We start from the raw sequence: 16,956 nt of genomic DNA, 5'->3' as shown, positions 1-16,956 counted from the left end.
ATCATTTTCGTGGTATGTATTTGCGTTTAAAACTTCCTTTATTTGAGATTCCAGGAGCAATAAAACATTCGTTCCGGTAGCAAACATGTTTTTTGGAGAGCTTCCCTAAATTGATTAGAGGTAAGAACACTAAATATAAATAGGACTCTTCATTTTGTGACAGGAGGTAGAACACGCATCAAATTGCAAAAATCATACTACTCGATAAGATTAATCAGACAATGCAACGATAATTTTTGCGATAACACTCGTCTCCGTCAAACGGAGACATATTTTTTTTATTATGGTGAAACAAAATTCGTTTAGCAACAAATATCACAATAACATGTCAAATATCTTTAGAAAATATTTATTAGTCGTTCAATAAACAAATTCTCATTTTCTTACATATAAATAATTTTATTATTTACAATGACATAATAAAAATATTAACAAGAGTCAGATTCGTCGGAACTCGTATCACTAATCTTATCTATCCTATTACTATTATGCAATAATCTATTTGTATTTACAAAAAGATCGTCTTCTTCGTTATCATTCTCTCCATCGGTTATTTCTTGATTCGAATTGGAGACTTCGTCGAATTCTTTGGGCCAGCAGTTTAGTTGTCGATACCATTTTTTATGTTCCTAGTAAATAAATTTGTTTCTCAAAAAGTTACGTAATTAATGTACAAATGCATTTACAGTTAACCATACTCGTGTTAATATCTTAACGATCTCAGCCTTCACTTTATTCCCTTCTGATATTGGTTCTACCAAGACAAAATCTCCCCGTTTTATCCAAATGTTTCTCCTAAACTTCACCGGCATCGATACAAGATATTGAGATCCAGCTGGATCAGCAACTTCGTGAAGATTATTACCGCGCGATTGTATTATTCGAACAATCGACTGCGTCTTGGTAGGGATGGTCAAATCCTGAATTTCATTGGTAACGTGTTTACGTTTAGTTGCTTTCGACATTTTAACCTGTAAAATCAAACCCAATAGGAATTTTATATCTATATTCATTCATTCATTTTAAAATGAAAAATATAATCGTTCTAATTCTGAGCTTTATCATTTATCGTTACAATTGGTAATGTTTTACTTCATTCGATTATTAATTTTATACTTCATTAGTCTTTAGTTTAATTTCTTTTGATTTATATTTTTTATTCGGTGTAATTATTCGCTGTTTTACATTGTGCCACGATCCTAAAGAACCTTTAGATTTGTCTATAGCAGACCATACGTCCAAGCTCTCTCCCGAAGGAACCTCGTAACCATTTTTTAAGCCATAAGGATTCGATGGCGTAATACAATCATTCTCAGGTTCTTTACGCAGAACAGTATCTACTTCTACGGAAGAAAAGAATGCTACTGACATCGGCAGATCGTTCATTCCAAGTCTTGAAGCGCAAAAAGATCGAGTTAAGAGATTCGTAATGTGCATAGCAAGTGCTGCATTGTATTTATACCGTGAGGGTACCAAGTACCGCACTTCATCATGAAATGATAAACAGAATCTTATATTGTCTTTCATGAGCCATTTCATCGAGACTAACATTAAATGTAAAAAATCGACTGCTCCACTCTGAACTACCCAATTTACTTTAGTGGGTAAATATTTGTCGTCGTTTGTTGAACTTTCTAAAGCTGTAGTTAGCCTAGAGTTCAAGAAAGGTGTAGCAGGATGAGGATTCTGAGCAATTTCTTCCAAACTATTAAACATTGCAGATTCCGAACCACCGACCCATCTACCTTTCTCAAATACCTCCAACAATGATTTACCGTATAATTTTGATATTCTGTATGCCTCGTACAACGAATAATCTTCGTCTTCATGTTCGGCAATATATTTAGGCTTTAATCTATAAATCTTTTTGCCTTTGGTCATGGTAAACATTTTTCGTGACTTTGAAGTAGCTTCGCTATCCGTCATACAAGGATTGAATTGTTTCAAGAGTGTTTCAGCAAACTTTTGACCCGCACCATAAATTCTAGCATAATTAATGATTTTGGCTTGGTTCCTGGAAATTCCAACTACTTTAGCAGTAACGCTATGCATGTCAGTTTCGTTAGATTTGGTACCAATTAACGTCATCCAACCAAACGGCGTGGCTCCATGAATTTTTTTATAATAAGCATCTCCTATTATTGATGAAATCCACAGTTCCTGACTGTCAACATCGGCGCCAACAATATAATATCCTGGGGGCGCTTGAACCATTGCTCGTAATTCAGAACCGATACGTTCAGGATGGGCATTAGATGCAGTCATCCAGGTAGATTCTACTGCACGCCTAGTCAATGTCCCGCACACAACTACTATGGGTAAAATTGCCCCATAATGCATGGACTTTCTGGAATTTCTAACACTACTTGGTAAATATGAATTTTCAAACCATACTGCAAACTGTGACATAATTCTATCCCTATTATTTCTCCAATATGAAATCATCCTCGCAATTTTCAAAATTTCTACAGCACTGGCATCTGAACTAGCCAATACATTCTCTGAAAATTTATTTAGGAAATCTTTGCTCAAAGGATTACCGACATTATTACTTTTTCCATCTTTGTGAGGCAATTTAAGAAAATAACAGCAGTTATCTATTTCCACATTGCACCAAAATGCACTGCCTTTATAAATGTTATGTAACTCAGCTACAGGTTTCTCCTTTTTGTTATGCCAAAATTCAGTTTTATGTAGACTCTTTTGCACCTCTTTGTTAATGGTTGACACCGTATAAATTGTTTCATCAACTAAATCCTTCATTTTAGAAAAGGAACAGTGTGCCAAGAGCTGTCTTAATGGTATTTTAGTTTTGATATCTAAATTATTAGTATGAGGTACTAATATACCCCAACCTTTATCTTTTACATAATGCAAAGGATAACATTCCCATGTTAAATTTAAGAGCTTTGGAACAATATGTTTAGAAGTGCTTATGTTTTGAGGGCCTGGAGACCAGTTTTCATCATTTACCTTAGGACAAAGTTTCCTATACCAAGCAGGATATCCTGGCATATGTCGTAACTTTGAAGGTAAAAACTTTCTTGTTTCCATCAAATAACCAAATTCTTTCTCTAAAGGGTCTTCTTCTTCATCTTCGTCATCTGTTAAATAGCTCTGAGTTTCTGTCTTTTTCTTCTCTTCTGTCTTTCGTGCTTTACATACTTGCTTAATCTTTGTTTTTGAATACTGTGCTTTTACTTTAAGTGTCTGCGTACTCCAATCTTCATCCCACATCCATAAGTCTTCTTTATATTTTTCATTATGCATAAGTTCACAAACAGCATTAGCTCTTTTAGCAAGAATAACTTTAGTTTCATAATTTAGATCTTCAAATGTAGTCTCTGATTCATTTAAATATTTTTGCCAATTAGAATTTATTGGCAGATATGCTGTACCAATCTCTAACATCCCTGCCAAAGTAACAGGATGAGGAAATCTTTCCTTAAAGATAGGAAATAATTGGCGTAAAACATTATGAGTTGCAACTACATCATTTGCACAGTAACTCATCAAAGAATTGAAGTCTTCTTTGACATTTATCAAAGTCCCATTTACAAATGTATCTCTAAATTCTTTATTTATTTCAGAACCACAGTAAAATTTATGAATTTCTGCTAAACTATTCAGTGAGGTTTGTATTTGTAAATTCAGCTTCTCATCTGTATCCTTCTTAGAATTTAAAATTGCCCTTTGATAACTATTAATTCCACCAACACATATATGAAGAGACATTGTATCAATAAATCTTAATCCTGTATGTTTTAACCAGTATTGTTCTTTAATTTTACTTCTGTCATATGATACATTATGACCAACTATAAGTTTTGGCTTTTTATGGAAAGAAGTTAATTTTTCACCATTTTCGATAGATGTACTTTCCATTGGTATTAGTTCATCTATAATAAACCGCTTACCTTCAAAATTTCTACTTGAACCATCTATTAAAGATTTTGATACCCAGCCATACCATGCTTCATTAGTTACTGCAGTTGCAAGTGTTGGTAGAGGTCCTTCTTTCATACAAACTTCCACATCAAAAATAATAGCATCTTCTAGTGGATGATCTACTTTTTGTACTCCATCGACGCTATATCTTGTCCAACCTTCATTTAATAACCATTGATTTGGCATTGGAGGAATATCTTTCATAATATTTTTTATAAGTTTTATGTAAGGTTTAATCTGTTTATTTGCAATATTATAAAAATGTTCTTCAATATTATCTCCTTCTAAAGGAGGTATTTTAATATTAACATCAGGAAGTCTACTTGCATCTTCAGTGTTTATCCCATACGAACGCAAATTGTTTTTTATAGCTTCTATTTCTTCCTCTGGTATTTTTTCTTGTTTAGAACAATTTTTAAATATTTGTTCATATAATGATTTTGGAAGCATTTGCATATTGATTTCGTTAGTTCTTACATCATTGTCATTAGTCCTTTTGTTATAAGTTTGTTTCTGATTATTTTCATTTTCTAATGTTTGTATATCTTTATGTTCTATTAAAGAATTGTTATAATTACTTTTTGCACTACCTATTAATGGATACAAACTCTGTTCAAAATTTTTAGGTATAACGGATAAATCTTCGTATTCCACACGTACTTGAGATTTATTTGGTAAAGCAACTGAATTTTTAGCTATATAATCTTTATTCACATCATTTTCATGTTTTTGATTACACGTAGAAATATTCTCTGGTAAGGTTAGAAGCTGCCCATATTTCTTGATATTAATAATTTTTTTTTTTAATCGCTTGCTTTCACTAACACTAATGTCATGACTTATATTAGATTTGTGTCTACTACAAATATTAATTATGCAACGTTTCATTATTAATTTACTTCGTACAATCTTTTGTAATTTCATAACAATGTTAACACGTGACTTCATTATTATGCCATAAAAAAGCTTAATTAATTAATTGTATTAAATAAAACCTTACCTATTGTTAACAATTATGTTTTAGAAGATAATTCAAATTTTAAGCAAGTTAGTGTTAAACGATAAATTTAACAACATTAACGAAGTAACTTCAGAAGTATTCTGAACTCTTAGATCGCCATATTTGATTCTCGTACGCGCAATTTCAAAATAGTTCGTATAAGCACCGTTTATCGTGATTGAAAAATCTATAATTTATAAACGTAATATTATTAAATGTTAACTGCAATGTCTTCTTTTAATCAAGTAAGAATTGATTCTACAAGATTAATATTAAATCTGTGTTATACGAAAATATTATTAATGGAAATAAATACGATTAGAAAAAATATTAGTGTGGTATTATTTCCTCCGTTATCTGTATAAAATTATATATACAAACTGAAATTAATATTGCTATGCTTTATAAATATCTGTTCTTATTAAATACTATAGTGATTACGACGACATCTTCATAGCGTCTACCAGTTTTTTGTGTTCATCATGGCTTCGACGGGTTAGTGCAAATTTAATACTTGTATTATACAATTTTTATACAAACTATTTTCTTACAAATATCCTAAACATTCTTAACACGTATCGATTTTTTACAAGTTTTGTAAATTTAATTGGTATATGCGTAAAAACAGTACAATTTCATTGTGGTCTTGCACTTTTGCACAGTTTTGACATTTTATGTTATTTAAAATTTAAATATTTATTTAATTAAATTAACAACAATGAAATTTATTTAGAATCCTTAGTATGCGATACACTCGATCTAAGCGGTCAAGGTTTGAAGAAACTTCCTCGTTGTCCGTCAGATGCAGATATCAGCACATTGATCATTGACGATAATGAGCTCCAGCGTCTCGATAATCTTGATTCTTATCACAGAATTACTAAGGTAATATGTTTATGATAATATGTTATGTAAAATTAAATTTATGTATTTGTATTATATATATATATCCTTATACTTTTCTTCTTTCATTCTACCCTATACATTTTAATCATATTTCTTAAGGTAGTAAACAAACGATTATTTAAAAAATTTATAATTAATTTATTTCAGCTATCAATAGTAAGGAATCAATTACTTCGTATGTATGGGGTATCAAAGTTACATAATCTTGTAACTCTTAATTTAGCAAATAATGGTATCTTGACCATAGAAGGCATAAAGGATATGATAAATTTACAAACACTTTGCTTAGCTGGCAATAATATAAAGGTATGATAAATATAAGTGTGGTATATATATCTTCTAATAGCTGAATTGGTGGATCTTTATAATATTCTATTAATCTGCAGTCTATTGAACACTTGCACACAAATACTAAGCTGGAACATTTAGATTTATCTGAAAATAGCATCAGTCACATTTCAGACATATCTTATCTACGAAATTTAAAGGTAATATTGATAAGAAACTATGTAATCTTTAACTCTAATATTATTAAAACTAACGGTATTTTAGGAACTGTTTTTACATAACAATCGCATAATAACATTAAGGCAATGTGAACGCTATTTACCTACTTCTCTAGAAACATTTACATTGTCAAACAATAACATTACAGATTTGAATGAAATGTCACATTTAGCTAATTTGAAAAATGTAGTCAATTTTTCAATTGCTAATAATCCATGTGTCAGTATGACAGGTAACAGTATGTATCCTTTTTATAATTGTATAATTCAAGTTAATATTTTCACTTAGATCTTAGAAGTCAATTAGTGATCTATAGCAAAAACTTCTTTACGAAATATTTTCTTATTATTCTGAATGTCATCACATAGAATTGTTCTTTATCAATAAAATATTATGCTTGTAGAATGCTAGGTACACATAAAACAAAATCATTCATACTAACTGTAGACCTACAGCTATAGCTTCTTAACAAATAGCTTATAGTGGTTTTGACTATCGACCTTTTGTTATCAATTGGTGTATGAGCTTGAAATCAATTGATGGCTATCATGTTGATCCTATTGAAAGGTGGGTGTCTTTCTAGACATATTGGTCATTTCATGTATAATTTTATATAGAGACATGTATAATTTTATTCAGTTTTTGAAGAATTAAAATTTACTTGAAATGATGGCCACTCAGTTTAAAAGCAGAGTGGCTATATTCTCAGGGACGCGGTAGACAATTCCGTGTTGGCGAACATGCATTACTTGCACAGTATTTAGCATCTGTTTGCCCACTTTCTGGTGAATCCCTAGAAAATGAAACTGACAGGAAGCTAAGGCTAATTTTGAGTAAAGCACAACATCATCAACAGCAATTAAATCAACAAAGTGATACTGGAAGCGTGCACAGCTTAAGTAGCGTCGGAATGAGTCCTTCTCCAGCTACTAGGCGTAGACTTAGTCATAACAGGACAGGTTCTCCTAGACGTACCAGTGAGTTAATTAATCTTCCATTTCGTTCATTATTATTGCAAGTATAATATAAACTTTTGTACAGTTTTTCTTGTTACATTGATAAAACGTGGACTAGTAGTGATGTACACTTTCCAGTCGTCATGCACCTATATGTTCTAGTTATAATGTATTTTCTCTAGTTGCGCCAATGTTGACATACTATGAAGATAAATGCTTACAGTCACCAAAATTTTATGAAGCAAAGTACTGTGTGTGCCATTCGCCTTGTAAAGGTATCCAAAGTCAAAATCGAAATTAATCATACATGGCTATAACTGCATTATAGACATGTGTAAAAATCTGAGACAAATATCATCTGTACTTTAGAAAGCTAATCAAAAATAAAAGTTAAATAATAATGTATTACATTATGTACAAATGTACATTATGGACAAATTTTGTCTTGGATTAATGCACATGTTTATGTCTTCTGTGCCTAGTATATAGTACGTTATTAAGTGATTACGTTTTTAAGCTTATAGCGCAAATGACTTTGGAGAATGAAAAAAGAGCAATGTTGTGATAACGATGCTAATTAGAAAATTTGTTTAGCAAATTAATATTTGACGATTTGGAAATATATTTCACATAGTTCACACTTTTTATATTGTTTGTCCTTAGTCAGATATTATTTGCATGCTTCTGCTATTGAAGTTAGTCATAAAGAACCCAAATACAATAAAATATGTAACAATACATGAAATTAATTGTAAATACAAATGAATGGTATGGTATTAGGTTCATCAAGAAATTCATTGAGAATGAGGTCACCTGATAGAATGGTATCTAGTTGTCACACCGATGCTATAGTTTCTTCATGCCATACTTTATTAAGTGAAGATCAGGAATCATTGATGACTCAGAGTTTAGATCCAAATATGCTTTGTGGTACTTTAGCTAACAAGACTCCAAATACGGTTGTTTTGCAAGATACAGAAGGTAAATAATGAATATTACTGAGTTTTCATTTCTTAAATAAAAACGTATTAACTAAAAATTTGCTTTTCAGAAACATCTAGTCCTCTGCAAGCTGCAACAAAATTAGTGCCAGTTCCTGAGTCTTTAATGAGTCCAGATTTTCGTCCACCATCTGGTCTTTCTCGAGTGTTAGCAAAAACTCCACCAAGCAAATTAACATCACCTTGTCAAATTACAATGCCAAGCAAGCTCATTTCTGATGGAGATGGCAAGGCTATTCCTATAATAAATACAGTAAATCCAATGGCTAAAACAAATCTTACTTCTATAAAAGCGAATGCACTTGTAAAAAGTAGTTCAGCAACAAATTGTGCTGTTGGAAAACCAAATATTGCTAAGCCTATTATTACAAATACTAGTACTAAATGTCCCCATAGTGTGAAAATCAATAATTACGTTCAAAGCAAAACATTGCCTGCAAAACGAAATACAAAAAATTCACCAAACTTAGGCAGAAATATACCAAGGCCAAAGAGTGCTAATGATAAAATTAAAACTAGTGTCATTAAAAGCAATGGAGATGGCGATGCAGATAATGCTACTCAAAGTAGTGATGAAGATAGTGAAGTATGTCAAGCGAAATTAGATAGCATTCGACATAGAGCTATTCAAAGAAGACAGGAAGATAATAAAGGTGATCCTCCTTTTCTTTATAAATATAAAAATAGGTCTTCCTAATAAATTAAGAAGCTTAATAATTTTTTACTTTTAAAATAGACCAAGATGAAGCTGAGAAAGCAGCAATATGTATTCAAAGGATGTGGAGAGGATATCATACTAGGAATCTTAATAAAAAAGCAACCACTATATTGAAGACTATTGAAATGATAAGGACGAATAAATATATCCAGTATGGTTTTCATTTTCTCGTTAAATAAATGTAATACCGTTTTCAAAATATTGTATAATTTATGAATCTTCTTTTTTTAAGGAAACTCTCTACTGATATGGAAGCTACTCGAACTGCGTTAGAAAGTGAACATAAATTACAGTTATTACAAATGCAAGCAATTAATGCATTGTGGAAGAAAGTTGTTAGTCTTCAACCTACTGCTAATCGAGATTCTACGAACACTGATAACGAAAATATTGCACAAAATGTAGACGTTGTAACTAATCTAGCACAAACATGTAATTTGTTGCATACTCAGGTAACACCAATTATATCTTTGTAATCCGTTTTAGAATATTAGTAACATTTCTGTTATTTAAAAATCTGATATATGATTAGGTTCAACAATTACAAGATTCTATGTCAGAAATAAAACGATGCATGTCGAATATGCAAACAAAAGCCAATCTTATTGATAACGGTGTTGCAACACAAACGGAAATATCGGCAGTTCATACCCCAGCGGGCGAAGAAAATATGTTTCCTTATGCACGACCACATAGACCACAAACTTTGCCAATTCATCAAACGATTCATGAAGGGAATGAGAATAAAAGTTTTGCATCTAATTTAATTGATAATGTGTTAAAAAAAGTATCTCAGTCTACTGATACGACAGATGATGAAGTTAATACTGACATCTTAAACTCTAATGAAAATCCCGAATTATTAAACTCAACTGAACATCCTGACATGTTTAAAAGTTGTGAGGAGATTATAGAACCTGATTTCAAGGACGTAGTGGAACATGATGTAAAACATGAATATGACGTAATTGATAATGCTGTTATAAACGGTGAAGTTTGTGAAGAAACACTATGTAAAGAGTTACACAATTTTATTGAAACAGAAATTACAACAGGAAATTGTGCAAATTTGGAAACGGAAAACAATTCAGAAGAAATTGAAAAGGAATAACTTTAATCTGAGGAGACATAGAATAAGCAAAAATAAAATGAAGGTGCAAAGTTGAAAGACTTGAACAAAAATAGGAAGAAACAAATGTGAATTCCAATAGATAGTCTAACTCATGAATGGAATTAATACATTTTTAACTAAAAATACTCACTGTACATAGGTTCAGAGACTAGTCTTAATTATATTCAGGTAACAAAATTGAATACTTTTAGTTTCATTATGTCTCTAACATTTTAAAATTAAATCCATCACAATTCAAAGAATTATCACGAAATACATTTAAAAAAAAAGAAAGTATCAAAAACAATTTTAAATAATCATGTCATTAAGTTGATTCATTATATGATGTGCATCGTGATCATTGAAGCAATTTTGAAATTTTTCCGTCCACATATCTGGCTTTTAAAAAGTTCACCGATGTACAAAGTGTGTATTAAGAATGTTAAATGTCTCACAAAAAGCTTTGCTCCTTCTTTAAAAGATCATCATAGAAATATTACTGTACAGGAAAAACAATGCATTCAATGTCACGAAGTCCAAAGTTATTTGTCAATTCTCAGATTGAAGTATTTATAAGAATACAAGAGAGAATTTTGATATATAAGTGCATTCCTTATTAATAGCAGAACATTTTTTAAGTTTTGTTAAAAAATTTCTTGGATAATGTTACCTAAATAGCTATTATTTTTATGCATTTATTTTTTTATTTATTTATCTATTTATTAAAAATTATGAACCCTAGAAAAAATTAATATTACTGCAAAATGTAGGTAATAATGAAAACATTTTTAATCTAGTCATTGCAAAAGCTCCTGCATATAATTACTGTAGATATTAACTAAAACTTGTTACATAGGTATACAGTGTTATTAAAACAAATAAGATCTTTCAACGAAAACAAGTACTTGTTAAAAGGCGTGAGTTTTTGTTTATGACAAAGAGCGCTGTAATAATTCTTTTAAATGTGTGTATATTGCTTGAGTTTTATTATTAAAAACATTTAAATACAATAAATCGCTGCTACTATAAGAATATTATTACAATGAAAGAAACTATATGTGAGCTCCTATTAAAACTATATCTTATATTTATTTTGTGTGACATACGTCCGCTAGGTGTCACGTACATAAGACACTTTAATGCTCAGAATTGTTAAGAACTTAATATCAATGTTAAATAAATAAGTCATATACATTGAATACATGTTTATAACAATATTTACTTTTATATCATTAACTTCTGTATATAATCTATACATGCATTATTTCTTTTTTATAATGTCATAAAAGTTTGCATCTGATACATTATTTTAAGTTATGAAAAAAATAATTAAATGTGATCGAATTTATGTAAAGAAAGTTTGCTATACAAAATGGATATTTGATGTGATATAAGTATGCTTCATATGTTCCTTTCATACTTAGTAACGTTCAACAAGGCATATAGAAAATAATATATTTTTAACAGAACAATGTTCACAATAATATTCCCAACATATGTGATTACAGTATACTATGGTTTTGTTTCTTTTGTACACATTACACAAAGATTGTTATTGGATAATAAAAATGCTTAAATCAGAAAGCTAAAAATAAATACAAGTATTTATTTAAACAATTATGTTCAAATTTAGTACTATTTTTATGTAAAAAATATTTAAATAATTTTAGCTAACACGCATACAATTACTTTACAACGTTTCTTAGACAACATTAGTATTGTATATAAAAATGTGTGTATGTATGATTTTAAATATATAAAAAATTTTATATTTACATTTTTTTATAAAATACTTTTTTTCATTTAAACATTTTTTGACAAGAAGCTCTCTCAATAACTAAATAGGAATTCATAACTCTTTTAACTTTATCAATTTCTAACAAAATATCTTTATTATTAGGAGATTCTAATAATGCTTGCTGTAAATCTGCTAAACCTAAATCATATTCATTTAATCCCATGTATGCTTGACTTCTACGAAATAATGCTTTACTGTTATTCTGATTTATTTGTAAAACCTAAATTTAAAATTGTTATTAAACAATAGTTTAAAGTACTTATACTGAATTCAATTAAATCTTACCTCTGAACAAAGCTTTAAAGCTTCGCGATGACTCTTTTGCTTTAATTTAACAGCTGCAAGATTAAGTAATAGAGTTACTTTAGTATTCACTATTGATTCATTGGAAGAATCTGGTACATCTACTGTCTTCATCATCCATTTGTAATAGCGTAATGCTTTCTTATACTTCCTGCCTGCATCTACATAATTTTTTCGTAAAAAATAATAATTTCCCGAATCTTTTATCTTCTGAATAACATCCATTATATACTTGTACTATAAATATGCATGAATGTTCATTAGAAAAGCAATTCTTTTCTAAACATATATGCCTATAATAAGATCCTTACATCTTGTCTTTTAATATTTTTAGAATAATCCCAATCTTCTGGCCATGGGGTAAATACATCTTCTGTACCATCATTCTCCTCTAATTCCCAATTTTGATTATGTTTCAACTCTCCGCAGTCAAATATATGTATTTTCTATAACAAAAAATATTCATATAATTGTTAATAATTTAAACCAGGTACAAAAAATGTCTACATAAAACATATATGCTAACCTGAACTGGTACATCTTGAATTGTTTTAGCTCTGGATACTTCTAATACAACACCCATTCCTTTCAAAACTTTACCAAATACGACATTAGTATTATCTAGATGTGTCGTAGCTGAAACAGTAATTATAAACTGAGAACTGTTGCTATTTGGATAACCTTCATTAACCATGCTCAATAATCCTCCTGATGAATGAGAGAGCACAAAGTTTTCATCCTCAAATTGCGTTCCATATATACTTTCTCCACTTGTACCATTAAAATTTATTATATCTCCACCTTGGACCATAAACTGTGATAACACTGAACGATACAAAACTTTTTTGATTAAATATATTATTTTATATTACCTTTAGAAAACGTTAATCCTTTTTGTTATACCTTTATGAAATATTGATCCTTTATAATGTAACTTTTTGCCATTGATTCCAATACCTTTTTCTCCAGTACATAGTGCACGAAAATTTTCAGCTGTTCGAGGTACAACATCTTTAAAAAGCTCTATCACAATTCTTCCAGCTGTATCATAGTATCATATAAATTATTTTTAAAATTCTAATGAAATGAAATGTAAAACAGAACAGTAATACAAACACTGAAAGTTAGAAATTGACTAATATCCTCTTCTAATTCTAATCTTCATACATTACCTTTTTCTGATTCAATTGCTATATCTAAAAACACGATTGGATTTCTTTTACAGTTATTGTTCTGATTCCTTAGCGAATCTCCCATATTTTAATTAATATATATCCATATATAAAATAGGTTTTCAAAATTTTGTTTGCTAGCTAATTCTAATTCTACAAATGAATTATAGCATAGAGTTAACATCGTATGAAATTTTATGTTATACGAACTGAAATACCGACCTTAGTAAAATCATTAATTTCGTTTGCGCTCCCTACAACTCAAAACGGCGAATTTAGAAATTATATTCTGCATTATCAACAAAATTGACGGATCCAATAAATCTGAAACGAAATATTAAAGTGAAGATTAAGAGAATATATAGATTTTTATTCATATTACACAAAGATACAGAATAAGCGTGACATTTTTTTGTGCCCCACGATTTAGGGGAGTCACTTGAGCTCCTTATCATTTTCATGTCACATGCATCTTTATCAACACATATTAAAACTTTAACTGTGGTATTGCATCTACATCAGATCTTATATATGACTATTTTATATTCTGTCGATAACAATTCTTGTATCACTTATCGTTATCTCATTTGTAGACTTCTAATATTCACTTTTTTATTTTAGATAACAGAATTTAGAAAAATATTATGAAGAATTATTGTAACATTTTACAAGATTTCATAAAAAATCTATCGGATTCTTTTCCCATTATAATAGCAAAAACAAACTTAGGTCCCACCGAGATTTGAACTCGGATCGCTGGATTCAGAGTCCAGAGTGCTAACCATTACACCATGGGACCTCTGAAGCAATTGTTTCACTTACATAATATAATAGGTAAATATTTTTATTCGAAAAAATTAGTTATATCTCGACACTGATTACTTTGTATATTTTATCATTGTAACATATTTTATAATAATTTAAAGCTGAGTTAAAATTAATATAGAAAAATATATTTATATAACAATGGATAAAAAAGTATAAGACATATTAGCTTTTTATATTGTTGTAATAAGTATATAACAATGAAGTTTCTGACAATATAACATATAATGTATATAGATTCGCAGCAATTCTTTTATACATTTATGTGTGTACATATACACACATATATACATAACCACACATATGTATATTTTATGAGTAACTTATATTTTTAAATTCAATAAGGATCCTCTCTATAAATTATAGTAATATACAAACAAGCAATGCAGATTATCAATATATAGATCATATTCAAAATTCTAGAAGCTTACCTAGTACTAGAAGGTATTACACAATATCACTATTAGAACTTTTATACTTCAATACCTGTCTACGGACAATGGTTATATGTTTCTTCTTACAAAATAAATTCTTTTACTCATAATTCCAATTTTATATGTAATAAACTTACATATATCTCAGATGTCACGAAATAATTCTTATGTGTATCTATTCGTACAAATGAACAACATGTAAATAATGTTTCACATTAAAGCATTGTCCATACTATTTGAGCAATAAAAATTTACAGTTTATTTTATCTATGTGGTACTAATACATAAAATAGTGTGCAGAAGTTATCTTGTTTCTGTTTTTACCTTGCTCTGTTTATCTCATACATAAGCAAATTTGGCAAATAGTCTTAATAACTTTAATTTTTCTTTTTTCTAATAATAGAATAGTACATAGCCAATATTAAGTAATATATATTTTTAGAGGGTGTAGATTATATATTATATAAATACAACCCCAGATAGAAATGCTGTTTGTTCTAAAGCCAAGTTAGATAAAAGTGCAAGTTTAATGGCTTAATAAAAAAAGAGTAAGCGTTCCTGAGCACTTCCAGGTAATAGTCTCCAACCACGTTTGATGTTCAAATATTGAATAATAGCACGTGCACAAATCAAAACTCCTAAAAATTAAATGTAGCACATATATTAATGTAAATATTTAGAAGTAGTGTCAATAACAAAATACTAACCAAATCCCATTATCAACCACCATAGCCATGAATTTTCACGTGATGCAAGATCAGTGGAATGTTTAACAATAAATGTCCATTTTGACAAAGATAAACCAAAACCAGACAGTGCTCCATATCGAGATGCAATTGTATGACAGAAGCACATCATGAGTAAAAATCCGATCCAATTAAAGCAAAATGCAACTGTCATTGGAATATATATTATTTAGATATAAGTGTAATAGAAATATGTATAATATGCAGGTATATATTATTCAATTTACCCAAAAATGCTGTAAAGAACATAAAATCAGTGCCAAGTAAAGTACTCTCTGGATCTCCTTCTACAACTTCAGTATCTATAGCCAATATTGTTAAAGGCCTTGCTGGTGTTCTAATATTTTCAGGCTATAAGAATGTTATTCAATTGATTAATATATATTTGGTTTTAAAAGGATATTGTAATTAATTAGTAACAGTACTATGTGATTAAATCAATTACCATGTGGATTTGAGGGTAAGGTTCCCCTTGTAATGTTTTCTCACGTTGTACTTCCTCATAACTAGGTAATTTTGTGGCAACTTCATAAGGTGGTGGAGCTGAAAAATCTGCTTTTGGAGGTGGAATGTCTTCTCCTCCAGTCTATAATCATAATCTCCTTAATAATAATAATTTTCCATAATGTAACAAAACATTTGTATCTTACCATACGGTCTTCAATTGAAGTTTGTGCTGCAGCAATGTTTCCCGAATTGATTGTATCATTTTGTATAACTGATACAGACACAGCTAGTGTAGGTATTTCATTTTGAGATGATGGTTCCTCATTTAAGTTACTATTTGTTTGTGGAGGCTAAAATTAAATTACTCATCTTTAATATTCTTTATCAATAAAAGATTTCAAATAATTAAAGATATGAAATATTGTTTATATTTTGGTTAAAAATGTTATTTTTTATATATCTCCAGTGTTGAGGTAATTAAAACAATATAACAAAGTATAAGGTTTTTTTTATTTTATTGTTTTTATTTTATTTAATCTCTTATTCTAAATCACTCTCAAGAAACAAACGAGGATCATTGTGGACAATGTTTTTATCGACATTTTCATGTCAGTATTTGTGCATAACGTGTATTATAATACATAGAAATATTATTTTACGCATGTGAAATATGTTTACCAAATAAAAGGTATTCTGGCAATCAGAGATAAATTGTAAATTGTTCATTAGAGCCTTTGAAATATTTATTACGATCAGCATCATTTATGAAACATACCATATTGTAATGAATATTACTATCCATTCCTGGTGAAATTTATTCGAAGCGCGGTATATTATTTTGATTACGTAGAAGAAATAAAAGATACTGTTTTCGTACGTACTGCTGCTTTCTAAGACAGCAAAAGTTCTTACAATCGATGGCTGACAGCTGGCAAGGCTGTATCGCCGTGAACTTAGATTTCCTTACACTTTCACGCCTATCATTTTCATACCTTTATCAGATACTGAATATTTTCCTGTTACTTGTTAATAAATATTTCTTTTATTGATAGAATTTTTATTTTTAATTTGAGGTATCATTTTA

The 16,956-nt window shown here is 29.5% G+C and overlaps 5 protein-coding genes and 1 non-coding gene across 9 annotated transcripts; 1 reads left to right on the top strand and 5 right to left on the bottom strand.

The window, feature by feature from the left end:
- Nucleotides 1-333: 333 nt before the first annotated feature.
- On the bottom strand, nucleotides 334-5,092 carry LOC117155593 (putative RNA-binding protein EIF1AD). 2 transcript variants are annotated; one of them, XM_033331724.2, is made up of 3 exons: nucleotides 4,949-5,092; nucleotides 699-971; nucleotides 334-629 (listed from the first exon to the last, which is right to left on the bottom strand). In XM_033331724.2, exons 2-3 carry the CDS (start codon nucleotides 963-965, stop codon nucleotides 429-431), a joined length of 468 nt encoding a protein of 155 aa, XP_033187615.1. In that variant the 5' UTR covers nucleotides 966-971; nucleotides 4,949-5,092; the 3' UTR covers nucleotides 334-428. The 2 variants fall into 2 exon arrangements, with proteins under 2 accessions (XP_033187615.1, XP_033187614.1); XM_033331723.2 differs by lacking the exon at nucleotides 4,949-5,092 and having other exon boundaries at nucleotides 699-1,013.
- On the bottom strand, nucleotides 1,111-4,928 carry tam (DNA polymerase gamma, catalytic subunit tam). The gene has a single exon (XM_033331714.2). The coding sequence runs from the start codon at nucleotides 4,894-4,896 to the stop codon at nucleotides 1,111-1,113; it is 3,786 nt and encodes a 1,261-aa protein (XP_033187605.1). The 5' UTR covers nucleotides 4,897-4,928.
- Nucleotides 5,093-5,100: 8 nt separating the features above from the next.
- On the top strand, nucleotides 5,101-12,203 carry Cep97 (centrosomal protein 97kDa). Of its 2 annotated transcripts, XM_033331715.2 has the most exons (14): nucleotides 5,101-5,193; nucleotides 5,383-5,443; nucleotides 5,682-5,833; nucleotides 6,002-6,160; nucleotides 6,241-6,342; nucleotides 6,407-6,603; nucleotides 6,845-6,928; nucleotides 7,043-7,338; nucleotides 7,500-7,592; nucleotides 8,098-8,298; nucleotides 8,369-8,971; nucleotides 9,055-9,187; nucleotides 9,269-9,488; nucleotides 9,569-12,203. In XM_033331715.2, exons 2-14 carry the CDS (start codon nucleotides 5,431-5,433, stop codon nucleotides 10,145-10,147), a joined length of 2,832 nt encoding a protein of 943 aa, XP_033187606.1. In that variant the 5' UTR covers nucleotides 5,101-5,193; nucleotides 5,383-5,430; the 3' UTR covers nucleotides 10,148-12,203. The 2 variants fall into 2 exon arrangements, with proteins under 2 accessions (XP_033187606.1, XP_033187607.1); XM_033331716.2 differs by lacking the exon at nucleotides 7,500-7,592.
- Nucleotides 11,101-13,851, bottom strand: Cyp40 (Cyclophilin 40). Of its 2 annotated transcripts, XM_033331719.2 has the most exons (7): nucleotides 13,643-13,851; nucleotides 13,421-13,573; nucleotides 13,152-13,289; nucleotides 12,775-13,073; nucleotides 12,560-12,694; nucleotides 12,231-12,485; nucleotides 11,101-12,165 (listed from the first exon to the last, which is right to left on the bottom strand). In XM_033331719.2, exons 2-7 carry the CDS (start codon nucleotides 13,503-13,505, stop codon nucleotides 11,947-11,949), a joined length of 1,131 nt encoding a protein of 376 aa, XP_033187610.1. In that variant the 5' UTR covers nucleotides 13,506-13,573; nucleotides 13,643-13,851; the 3' UTR covers nucleotides 11,101-11,946. The 2 variants fall into 2 exon arrangements, with proteins under 2 accessions (XP_033187610.1, XP_076475240.1); XM_076619125.1 differs by lacking the exon at nucleotides 13,643-13,851 and having other exon boundaries at nucleotides 11,985-12,121; nucleotides 13,421-13,615.
- A 296-nt stretch (nucleotides 13,852-14,147) lies between these two features.
- On the bottom strand, nucleotides 14,148-14,219 carry TRNAQ-CUG (transfer RNA glutamine (anticodon CUG)). Its single transcript has one exon. It is a non-coding gene; the product is annotated as a tRNA-Gln (tRNA).
- Nucleotides 14,220-14,410: 191 nt separating this feature from the next.
- Nucleotides 14,411-16,819, bottom strand: Ndfip (Nedd4 family interacting protein). The gene is made up of 6 exons (XM_033332147.2): nucleotides 16,648-16,819; nucleotides 16,076-16,222; nucleotides 15,871-16,011; nucleotides 15,653-15,776; nucleotides 15,387-15,572; nucleotides 14,411-15,317 (listed from the first exon to the last, which is right to left on the bottom strand). The coding sequence occupies exons 1-6, from the start codon at nucleotides 16,672-16,674 to the stop codon at nucleotides 15,214-15,216; spliced, it is 729 nt and encodes a 242-aa protein (XP_033188038.1). The 5' UTR covers nucleotides 16,675-16,819; the 3' UTR covers nucleotides 14,411-15,213.
- Nucleotides 16,820-16,956: the final 137 nt, after the last annotated feature.

The sequence above is a fragment of the Bombus vancouverensis genome, chromosome 6 (assembly GCF_051014615.1).
Source record: "Bombus vancouverensis nearcticus chromosome 6, iyBomVanc1_principal, whole genome shotgun sequence".
Lineage (NCBI taxonomy): Eukaryota > Metazoa > Arthropoda > Insecta > Hymenoptera > Apidae > Bombus > Bombus vancouverensis.
This window is presented reverse-complemented; position numbering and strand designations above follow the sequence as displayed.